The sequence below is a fragment of the Amblyraja radiata genome, chromosome 5 (assembly GCF_010909765.2).
Source record: "Amblyraja radiata isolate CabotCenter1 chromosome 5, sAmbRad1.1.pri, whole genome shotgun sequence".
Taxonomy (NCBI): Eukaryota; Metazoa; Chordata; class Chondrichthyes; order Rajiformes; family Rajidae; genus Amblyraja; species Amblyraja radiata.
Window position 1 is genome coordinate 43,786,197 of NC_045960.1, and position 11,629 is coordinate 43,797,825.

At 39.2% G+C, this 11,629-nt stretch overlaps 1 protein-coding gene across 2 annotated transcripts in view; it reads left to right on the top strand.

Annotated features, from left to right (window-relative positions):
- The window catches only part of LOC116973234 (amine sulfotransferase-like), a 54,496-nt gene extending 50,976 nt beyond the window's left edge, over window positions 1-3,520 (top strand). For both annotated transcript variants that reach the window (XM_033021115.1, XM_033021114.1), the window contains one exon: window positions 2,605-3,520. In XM_033021115.1, coding sequence (XP_032877006.1) covers window positions 2,605-2,720 — 116 coding nt within the window. In that variant the 3' untranslated portion in view covers window positions 2,721-3,520. The remainder of the gene's footprint in view (window positions 1-2,604) is intronic.
- The last annotated feature ends 8,109 nt before the right edge of the window (window positions 3,521-11,629 follow it).

The window sequence follows — 11,629 nt, forward strand, 5'->3', positions numbered from 1 at the left end:
AGGTGCACGGGAGAGACACTACTAACTGGTTGCATCATAGCATGGTTTGGCAACTCAAATACCCAGGAATTACTACTGAGACTGGAAGGCATAGACTGGTCCATTACAGGTACTGATCTCCCCTCTATTGAAGGGATCTATAGGAGGTGTTGCTAAACAAGCAGCCAATATCATCAAAGACTCCCATCACCCTTGCCCCACTCGCATTTCTCTACTACAATTGGGAAGATACTGAAGCCTAAAACTGTGACCATCAGGTTCAAAAGTAGCCTCTTCCCATCAACCATTGATTTTGTGAACATGACACAGCATTAACCTCTGCAACTATGATCATTTATGAACTGTTTCTTTGGTTGCACTATGAACTTTGGTTTTATACTATTAATGTTACCTGTCTTATGGTTATCAATGTATTGTATTGATGATATATATTGTATTTACAGGCTTGTTAAGCTTCAACAAGTAAGAATTTCATTATTCTGTTCTATTCATATGACGATGAAACCCTCTTGATTCTCTTGACACTTGCTGCTTTCAGTGCTTGAATATCTCCTTTCTCTCTGTAACCAGGGTTGGCTTATAGGCCTTGTGGCCTGAGTAAAGTACTGCATCATGAAGAAATTAACTATTTAGATTTTGAGAACTCCAAGGTGTCTTCCAGCTTCAATGTCAGCATCATGGAAAACACGAACTGCGTATTTCTCCATCTCATCTGGTACCTTACCTTTGGCCCCATTGAATGTCATCTCCCATTGAATTCTGCCCCATTTATCATCTCTTAATGCCAGTTTTGATTCTAGTACCTATCCTAAAAGGGAATCATCTGTAAATCTGAACAATTTGCTTTAGAGTTAATGAATCCGTCAATAATGACAATTAGTATCATGGGGAGGACTAACACCAAGACCTGATTCCCAACCATGTGGTACTTCCATTCCAAAGGAACTCCTCATACAACTATAAGATTTTTCAACCTTACAGTTTTTATTTCTATATTTACAAGTTTTGCCCAAATCCCACTGATGCAACTTAAACCTTGTCAGATTTCCAAAAAGTAGCAGTCCATTCAATGCTTCAAAGTAGCAGTCCATGCTTCTGTTTTGTATTGCCAGATGGCAAAATGAAAAACAACTTTGGTGAAGCCTCATGGCAAAGAGTACCTGGAAAATGTATGAGATAATATTGGTTTGGTACATTTTGTTCCAAAAGTGTCTTGATAAATCATTTACTTCGGGCTTTGAACACATTTAAATGAGGGCTTATTGCAGATGTAGGATCCCTTGGGAGTAAGATGTGCAGAAATTGGATGTTACCTCTGGAGTATAAGAGTCAGGCAGAATAATGCAGATTTATAGGAGTTTGGTTAGGCCGCAGTTGGAGTATTGTGTGCAGTTTTCTGGTCACTGGTCAGGAAGGATGTGGAGGCTTTAGAAAAAGTGCAGAGCAGGTTTACGAGAATGATACCTGGATAAAGGGTTATTAGCTACAGAGAGAGAGGCTGGACAGACATGGATTGTATTCTCTGGAATGCCGTAGATGTGTGGGGAGACCTGATAGAAGTATATAACATTATGAGAGGCATAGATAGGGAGATGGTCAGAATCTTTTTCTCCGGATGGAAAAATCAAAGGGCATAGCTTTGAGGTGAGAGGGACAAAGATTAAAGGGCAGGTTCTTGCAGGATAATGGATATGAAGGGATTATGTGTGGGTAGACAAGTGAAAGCCTTGACATCATGTTCATTACATACTTTGTTGGCCGAAGAGCCTGTTCTTGTGCTTGCTGTACAATTCTATGTGCTATATTCTAAAATCATGAGGGATGTTGCTAAAGTGAATGCTCACATTCTTTCCCCCCCAGTGTAGAAGATAAAGGACGTCAGTTTAAGGTGAGAGAGGAAAAATGTAAGCGACCTCGGGCAACTTTTTCTCTCAGAAGGTAGGATATAAAAGGAACGAGCTGCAAGAGGAAGCTTTAGAAGTGGATGCAATTATGACTTTCAGAACATGTGGACAGATATATGGATAGAAAGGGTTTAGAAGGAAACAGGTCAAATGCTGGCAAAATGGGACGGGCCTAGAATACCACCTTGGTTGGCATCGATAAAGTGGGCCAAAGGACCTGGTTCCATGATGTGCAGCTCTATGACTACATGGATAGGTCAGGGTTGAAGGGATATGGACCAAATGCAGACAGATGGGACTAGTGTAGCTGGGACATGTTGGCCGGTCGGGGCGTTGGGCCGAAGGACCTGTTTCCACACTGTATCGCTCTATGACTCCGAACTGCAGATGCAGGAAGTTTGAAATAAAGAAATTGGTACAAATACTCAGCAGGTCAACATGTGTGCAAAAAGAAACAGAATTAACATTTCAGAAACGGGAACCTTCGTTGAAAAAAAGCCTTATTCTTTCCCAGTTCTGCGAAGATATCTGGAATTGAAAACATAAATGTTTCCATAATGCTATCTGACCTGTTAAATGTTTCAGTATTTGCTGTTTTCATTGCTTGGTATCTTGCTGAAATATTTTCTAACAATTTGCTTCCCTCAATTTCTCAGTTTTTAGTTCACTTTTGATGTGATTCTTCACATTTTTCTTTCAGGGACAGTTGGTGACTGGAAAAATAACTTCACAGTTGCTCAATCTGAGAGGTTTGACAAAATTTACCAAGAAAGAATGAAGGACCTGCCATTGGTGTTCACCTGGGATAAAGAATAAGTAAAAGGCAATAATTTGTAGACTGATAAGATAATGCAATAAGAGAAATTATTTTCGGCCATACTTATGAATATCTTTTAAACAGATTTATGTACCTTTAAAAGGGCTATGGTGAATTTTTATTCATGTTAGACCAGTGAATATCATTCCCTGGATGAAAGTTCATGTACGAGTGTGCATCGGCTGTTGTACTTTTACCCATTAAAAAATATCTGATCCTGTGGATTAGGGAAAAATTGGGATATCGTTTCTCCCAATATTTGTGTCCTGCACTTGAAAACAATGAGGCAGAAACCTACCATATTCAAATCTGACTTAAAATCAAATATCTAATTGTGCTAAACCCTTATATATTGTCCAATTTCATGTTCGGAAAGGAATGAAACATACACAATGTCACTGATTCTTTGGTTTAACGTCATAATCTGGCTGCGTTTAGTTTCAAGTAGTTTTTTTCCCCATGAAAGGTTGTATAAATGTTTAGATGTAAGATTCAAATAAGATTCACAAAAGACACCTTGTGTAATTACATTACATTCACAACCTAGAAACAGCTTGACTATTGATGGTGCTTGTATAATATGATGTTCCAGAGTCCTTTACCTTTTCTTCATTCCCACATCATATTCAACATATCCTTTTATTCATTTTTATTCCCTGTGTTTGCTACTCATTAAATATTATTGATATTTGCCTAAAATACTTCATGCCATAGTTAGCTCTACATTTAGTATTCACCCATCATCAGTTTCCTCACTAGATTCCTGCAGAATAGTAACTATTATTTTGTCAGTGTCTGTAGGTATGTTGCAAAGCCTACCTGAAGCGTCGCTGAAAATCTGTCGCTGCGGGTGTGCGCGATTTTGGCGCCGTTTAGAGGGGGGCGGGTTTAAAACGCGATTTTCTCTAGGCTGTTCAAATCGAAGATGTTCAGCCTAGTTAATTATTAACGAAAAATCGCTGGAAGACCCCGTCGCAAAAGCTATTATTAGTTTTAAAGGCCTCGTATAATAGTTATAGTAGTTTAAAAATCAATCTCTAAACCCGCGACCACCAGCAAGCGCAGGGTCTCATAAAGCAGACAACTGAAGGTATGCTGCTTATTTTTACATTAAAAAGGGCTTCTTAAGATCCCTTTATACAAAGTTTAATATTGCGAGCAGCTCATTTTGGGCCCATTATATACCGCAGTATTTTTCTGGGCATTTGGGGGCACAAATCTACCGCAATGTGAACGTTCTAAACCAGCGCGTTCACAGGAACCCACTAGAAAGCTGATTTAAAATGGACTTTAATTTACAGCAATTGAACACTAAATTCCTTCCATTTGGCCTATAAATTAATGTAAATGAGATTTAAAAATCATGTTTTATTGTGAATTATTTATGAATATTATTTGGACACTTAGGCTATTTAAAAATGTTAATCATTTATTAAGAAATTGATAGATGTTTAGATCTAGTAATTGAAGTTTGAAATTAGCTACACTTGGGTAACTAACTAATTATATGCTTTAATTTCAGGTCATCCATGTAAGATTATTTTATATTTGTTTCAGAATGGTTCAATCTACGATAACTGAAAATTTCATTCAGTTCTCTTAATTTTTAAGAAGGTTATGGGCTTTTGACTGCACACAATCACAGCTTTTTTGTTATGTCCATAGAAAATCAATAGGGAACAAGATGCTAATTTCCGAGTATGAAAATGGCCATAACTTTTTAAATACTTGAGATATGAAAGTGAATTAGGTGTCAAATTAAACTTCTTTTTATGCTTTATCTGATGGGATAAATTACAGACTTGATTTTTTAAATCTCAAAATTTTGTAACATTGCTAGTGTCTGTATATATTATTTTACTAACTTTGCATTGTATGTTTAGTTTTGAGATACAGCGCGGAAAAAGGCCCATCGAGCCACCAAGTCCATGCTGATCAGCGATCCCCGCACATTAACACGATCCTACACACACTAGGGACAATTTACACTTTAACCAAGCCAATTAACCCACAGACGGTATGTCTTTGGAGTGTGGGAGGAAACCAAAGATCTCGGAGAAAACCCATGCGGTCACGAGGAGATAGTACAAACTCCATACAGACAGCACCCGTAGTCGGGATCGAACCCGTGCTGCCCTATGCCCTGCAGCTGCAGCTTGGAAATAGATAATAATTCCCTAATAGAGTAATGGAGTGATAGAGTGCGGAAACAGGCCATTAGGCCCAACTTGCCCACACCAGCAAACTGTTTCTTTAAAGTTGGGATAGTTCCAGCCTCAACTACCTCCTCTGGCAGCTTGTTTCATACACCCACCACCCTTTGTGTGAAAAGGTTACCCCTCAGATTCCTATTAAATATTTTTTCCTTCACCTTAAACCTATGTCCTCTGGTTATCGTCCTACTATGGGCAAGAGACTCTTTGCATCTACCCTATCTTTTCCTATCATGATTTTAAACACCTCTAAAAGATCACCCCTCATCCTCCTGCGTTCCAAGGAATAGAGTCCCAGTCTAAGCCTCTCCCTATAGCTCAGACCCTCCAGCCCTGGCAACATCCTCATAAATCTTCTCTGTATCCCTTCCAGCTTGACAACATCTTTCCTATAACATGGTGCCCAGAACTGAACACTATACTCTAAATGCGGTCTCACCAACGTCTTATACAACTGCAACATGACCTCCCAACTTCTATACTCAATACTCTGACTGATGAAGGCCAATGTACCAAATAAGCCTTTTTGACCACCTTATCTACCTGCGACTCAACCTTCAAGGAATAATGCACCTGCACTCCTAGATCCCTCTGCTCTGCAACACTCCCCAGAGCCCTACCATTCACTGTGTAGGTCTGCCCATGTTAGACTTCCCAAAATGCAACACTCACATATTGCTGTATTAAATTCCAATAAGCATTCTTCAGCCACCTGGCCAATCAATCAAGATCCTGCTGCAATCATTATTAATGAAACAACATTGATCTCAAGTACTTCAAAGTATGTTCTTGAGCTTCTAAAGTATGGCTGTGGCTATTTCCATTTAATTAAGTATTGATTGTTCAGTTAAGTATTCTGTTGCACTCAACTTTATTCCCTGAGCTTAATTGTGGACATTTTGGGGGAAGAGAGAGGGGTAAAGTTCAGTGGTTCTTTATTGTCACCTATGCACAGCACGGTGAAATTCTTTTACACAGCCAGCACAGTAAATGCACAGTCGCCACAATTTTAGCGCAATTTAAAAAAAAACACATAAAACGCAACCAGTCCAAAGTCCATCCTGGGAAGACCTGGAATGTCCCGATCCAGCGAGCCTTTAGTCAGAGAGCTTTTATTGTCTAGTCTTCCTGTACAGGCATGGTATTGGTGTAATTAATACATCGATTTTTCTGACAATGAAATCCAAAAATCCTGATAAATAGGGATCCTGATAAATGGGGATCCTGACTGAACAGTGAAGAAATGGTTAAGATCCTGCACATTAGATGCAAACATTTGCCTGACATTTTATTGGCGCAATTGTTACCTATACAGATCAATTGGAGCATGTCTGTCGCCTTGGTTCTGTTGTAGGCGGAGCTAGGCTGTTTCATCCAACAAATTAGTGAATAGGCGTAAAAGCATTATTAGAAAGTTAATCTCAACCTTGTGATATAATCTATTAAATTGATGAAACAGCTGAGTACCTTTTCTGAGTGCACTTCCTGAAAAACTAAATTTTCCGAAGCAAACCGTTTCCTAAAACACTGTTTATAAGGTTGCATTTTTACATTTGGGAAGAGTATATTTTGTTTTATGCTAGAGAGAAAATAAATGAGACAGATAATGTGATTAAGTGTAAATGATGTGTTTGGTATTACTGTGTATGTTAATAAACACAATTCTGATATTTCATGTAAATAATTGTTTTCTCTATTTTGAGGGGAAAAAGGCCTATTTGGTGATTTTTGTGTGTGGTTGATGGTTATTTTAAAATTTGTTTTACTATGATTCAACAGAAATGCATTCTTTCAAGCATGTTTAAGCTAAATTATATTCTAATGTGTAATTTTGTCATTGTAATTAATTAAAATTAGATAATGCCTTGGATATGCTGATGCTAGGAAATAAATCTGATTAATCATATATGATTGTCTTGCATTATTAACATATTTTCAACTACAGGATGTGTATTTTTATTATCGCACTATTTTCCCACCTACTACCATCATCCTCAACCTCTCAATGTTTTAGTACCCCTTCAATTAATTTACACAAGGCTAGAAATTACCATCTAGAAGCAATGGGAGTCTTCTAATCTACTGAGCTGGAAGGAAGGACATGTGATTTTTTTTAAGGGCCTAAGCTGGTGAAACTATGAATTATTTGAAATTGACTTAGCAATAGAATTTTTTTTGGACCCACCAAGTTAGTCTTAAACTGATAGACCTGAAATTCAGGCGTCCGTTGCATACTATTGTTCAACTAACATGCTTCCATGAACTGGCTCATTCATGCTTTTGGAAAATAGATGGGGACAGACTCTTGCTATTCCAGTGATCAAAGATATTGAAGATAAAAAGAATGGGCCTGTATGTCAAGACAAGTTAACGTGCATCATCTTGGGAAATAGGAGGTGATATTGATCCTGCAGCATTACTATACTTACTTTGTGCTTAAAGTGTGCTGATATTGATGATGCAATTTCCTCATGAGCAAAAGGATGACCTGGAAGCTGTAGAAACATGTGGATTAGGTTTAGCCAGAATGTGGGGCTGTAACAATAGTGCCAGTGCCTAACATGAAACATTTAAGCAGCTAAGAATCCATCAAAAATGAATGATGTATGAATCCATCTTCCGCCATAGATGAGGAAATAGCTGAATGTTTGCATGGCTCCTCGCCATCTAGGTATGTTACAATACTTACCTTCAGCGGCGCTGCAATTCTGCCACTGGTTGTGTGCGCGATTTTGGCGCCTTTGAGGGGGGGGGGGGGGGGGGGGGGGGGGGCGGGGGGCAGGGTTAAAACGCTTTTTTTTCTTACCTTGTCCTGGATTATATTTGGTTGGAGTGCAAGCTTTTGCTGAAGAATTGTTCTGACGGGCGTTCTGTGTATTTTTTTTTTAATCGCCCGACTAGTTCAATGCTGGAGTCATTTTAAAATCAGCTTCTAAAGCCGTCAACGCCCACAACGGGGACGGATTTCAGGTAGGGGACAGGTAAACGAAATCCGTTTATTTTATGTATAAAAGTGGTCCTTAAGGTGCCTTTAGTTCACATTTTAAGTTGCGGAATTGTGATTTAGTCCCCATACGAACCGGCAGTATTTTTCATGCCGATATGGGGACTAAATCACCGCAAACCGCAACGTTCCAAATGATTGCGTTCCAGAAAAACCCACTTACAAGGTGATTTAAAAGGCCATTAATTTACAGGTATTAAACATTAAATAATAATAATAATAATAATAATAATAAATACTTTATTGATCCCCTCAGAGAAATTCAGATGTCCAGAAGCCCCCAACCAACAAACCCACAGATTCAAAACGAACGCAGACAGAAAATACATAGAATACAATGTGGACACTACCTGAGAGCAATAAATACTTAAAAAGACCAATAATTAACAATTAAAAATTAAAAATTGCAAAATGCATCCCCATACAGCCTAGCGGTCCGAATTATAAAATCTAATGGCTGCAGGGGTGAAGGATCTCCTGAACCGCTCCGTTCTACAGGGCAGGGAGAGGAGCCGGTTGTTGTTCCAAGTGCTCTTTTGACTCTCCAGAATTACATGGAGGGGATGCTCGGGGTTTTTCAGGATGGCCTGCACCTTGTGCCTCATACGCCTCTCAAGCACATCCATCCCAGAGTCTACTCTCCCCTCCAGCACTGAGCTAGCTTGTTTAACCAGTTTGACCAGCTTCTTGTTGTTTTTTGCACTAATGCTGTTGCCCCAGCAGACAACAGCGTAGAAAATAACAATTGCAACCACAGTGTTGTAAAACACGTGCAGCATCTCATTACACACATTGAAGGATTTGAGCCTTCTGAGGAAAAAGAGTCTGCTCTGGCCTTTTTTGTAGAGGGAGTCAGAGTTGACAGACAAGTCCAGTTTGTTATCAAGGTGCACTCCAAGGTATTTATATGTCTGCACCACCTCAATGTCAGCCCCTGCAGCGTTGACCGGCTGAAGGGGGATCTTGGACCTGCCAAGTTAACCACCATCTCTTTAGTCTTAGTTGTGTTCAGGATGAGACGGTTCTCTTCACTCCAGGCACAAAAGGCACTGGTCAAGTTCCTGTATTCCTCCTCCTGTCCGTTCCTTCCACTTGGCCTATAAATCCATGACAATGAGATTTAAAAATTATGTTATATTGTGAATTCTTGTGTGAATGTTATTTGGACACTTAGGCTATTTAAAAATGTTAATCTATTCTTAAGAAATTGATAGATGTTTAGGTCTAGTAATTACTCATTTTGCGTCGATTGATTGAATTATTTGGAATTGGTCGCAAGTTGTATGTGTGCGTCATTTTCTGGTGGGCAGATCAGAGGACCATGAATGCCACATTCTATTAAACCAGCGTTCAATCTGCCCCCAAGGATTTTTCATCTGAGGAAGGATGTGATTACTATGTAGAGAGCTATTCATTAGGTGCGTCCAGGGTTGGTAGGTCGTTGATATACGAGGAGAGATTGGGCATATCAGGCCTACATTCTCTAAAATTTAGAGGAATGGAATTGAAACTTACAAATTTATTGCAGGCTTTGACATATTGGATGCAGGAAGGTGGTTTCGCAGAGCTGAGGAGTCCTGAAATGAAAGTTAACAGAATAACTAGAAGCAAAGAGTAGGAGTATATGGGTCCTTTTCAGAATGGCAGGCAGTGACTAGTGGGGTACCGCAAGGCTCAGTGCTGGGACCCCAGCTATTTACAATATATATTAATGATTTGGACGAGGGAATTGAATACAACATCTCCAAGTTTGCGGATGACACGAAGCTGGGGGGGCAGTGTTAGCTGTGAGGAGTCTGCTAGGAGGCTACAAGGTGACGTGGATAGGCTGGGTGAGTGGGCAAATGCATGGCAGATGCAGTATAATGTGGATAAATGTGAGGTTATCCACTTTGGTGGCAAAAACAGGAAAGTAGACTATTATCTAAATGGTGGCCGATGTTGTTCCCGATGTTGGGGAAGTCCAGGACAAGGGGTCACAGTTTAAGGATAAAGGGGAAATCATTTAGGACCGAGATGAGAAAAACATTTTTCACACAGAGAGTGGTAAATCTCTGGAACTCTCTGCCACAGAAGGTAGTTGAGGCCAGTTCATTGGCTATATTTAAGAGGGAGTTAGATGTGGCCCTTGTGGCTAAAGGGAGCAGGGGGTATGGAGAGAAGGCAGGTACAGGATATTGAGTTGGATGATCAGCAATGATCATATTGAATGGCGGTGCAGGCTCGAAGGGCCGAATGGCCTACTCTTGCACCTATTTTCTATGTTTCTATGTAAGACCTTCTTATGCCTTTCAGGAGAAATGTCTCGATGTAGATGTCAGTGAATATCTCAAAATCTCTGGCTTGGAGCACAGATGGGGCTCAGGCTTGGACTTAGTTTAAAACAGAGAAGGATAGATTTCTGTATAGTTAGGGAATTAAGGGATCTGGGGATAGTATAGAAAAACAAATATTGAGATGGTAGATTTGCCATAATTTTAATGAATGATAGAGCAGGTTCCAAACCTGTTCCTGCTTTTCTTTGTTAAGTTCTTATCCCCCTCCAATGTTTTTCAATTGTAGTGGGGAAATGCATATCTGTAGGTGAGACATTATTAATTTCGGCAGCTGCAATCTCGAGGTACAAAGTCAACATCCATAAAGTGCAAAAACAAAAAAAATACTTTCATATTTGGATATAATCCAAAAGCGTTTGCAGTGTAAAGATTGTATGGCATGAAGCACTTTAATCGTGCTGGTAATAAACATACCTCTTATCTCACTACTGTTCTCAATAACTGGCCATGCAATTTGGCCCAATTACACTGCATTTCTCCAAATGAGTTTCCACACGAATTAGAGCAGGAAGAAAATGAGTCATAAGCTAACCTAGAAGTGACACCAGAGTAATATGAAATGGAAATGCCAAGCAACAATTCCACCCAGACTTGCGTGACAGAAAAACCATTTCAACTTCTTTATACAACTTAAACAAAAGATAACAAGTAAACAAGTCTCTCACATTTGGCCTTGTAGTTATCTAGCATGCTTAGTTTAAATAGCACAGGTAGAAAGATAAGAATCAATCAGTTACTATCCAGTTCCTCTGCAATATTTACATGTTGATGGTTTTAGTTCTACCACAGACATATGAGGGTTTCATGATCAGATAATTGTCACAATTTTACAATGTGATTGAGCAGAAGCAAAGATTGGCAACCACTGTTGCAATCCAAAATCAGCATGTACCCACACTCTCAGTGACCCCTATTATCTGAACTAAGATCTAGCTACTGAGATCCACTGATGGACGACAGTGTAATATTCCTTCCTTAGAATTGATCTCGTGATTGAATGAGAAAATATAAATTCCCAACTTTTAATTCCTAACAATACATAAATTCCCAACTTTTTGCTGGAATAATCATTTACATTTCCCTTGTATTCCAGGTGCTGATTATTACAATCTACCCACTAATCAGACCACCTGAATCTAGAGGATAAAATGGTAAATAGGTGTTTCAGTGGGTTCAGCAGAACTCCTTTCAACTTTGAAAGGGATCACCTGTGAGATAAGATTATTGGAAGCATTTAAATTGCATAGGACAGAATAACAAAAGTCAAACAATATCAAAATAAAAGGCAAACAATATCAGAAAGTTCATGAGTTCCATTTGGGAGTGTAGGTGAATAGTTCTCTGAAGCCTGAGAC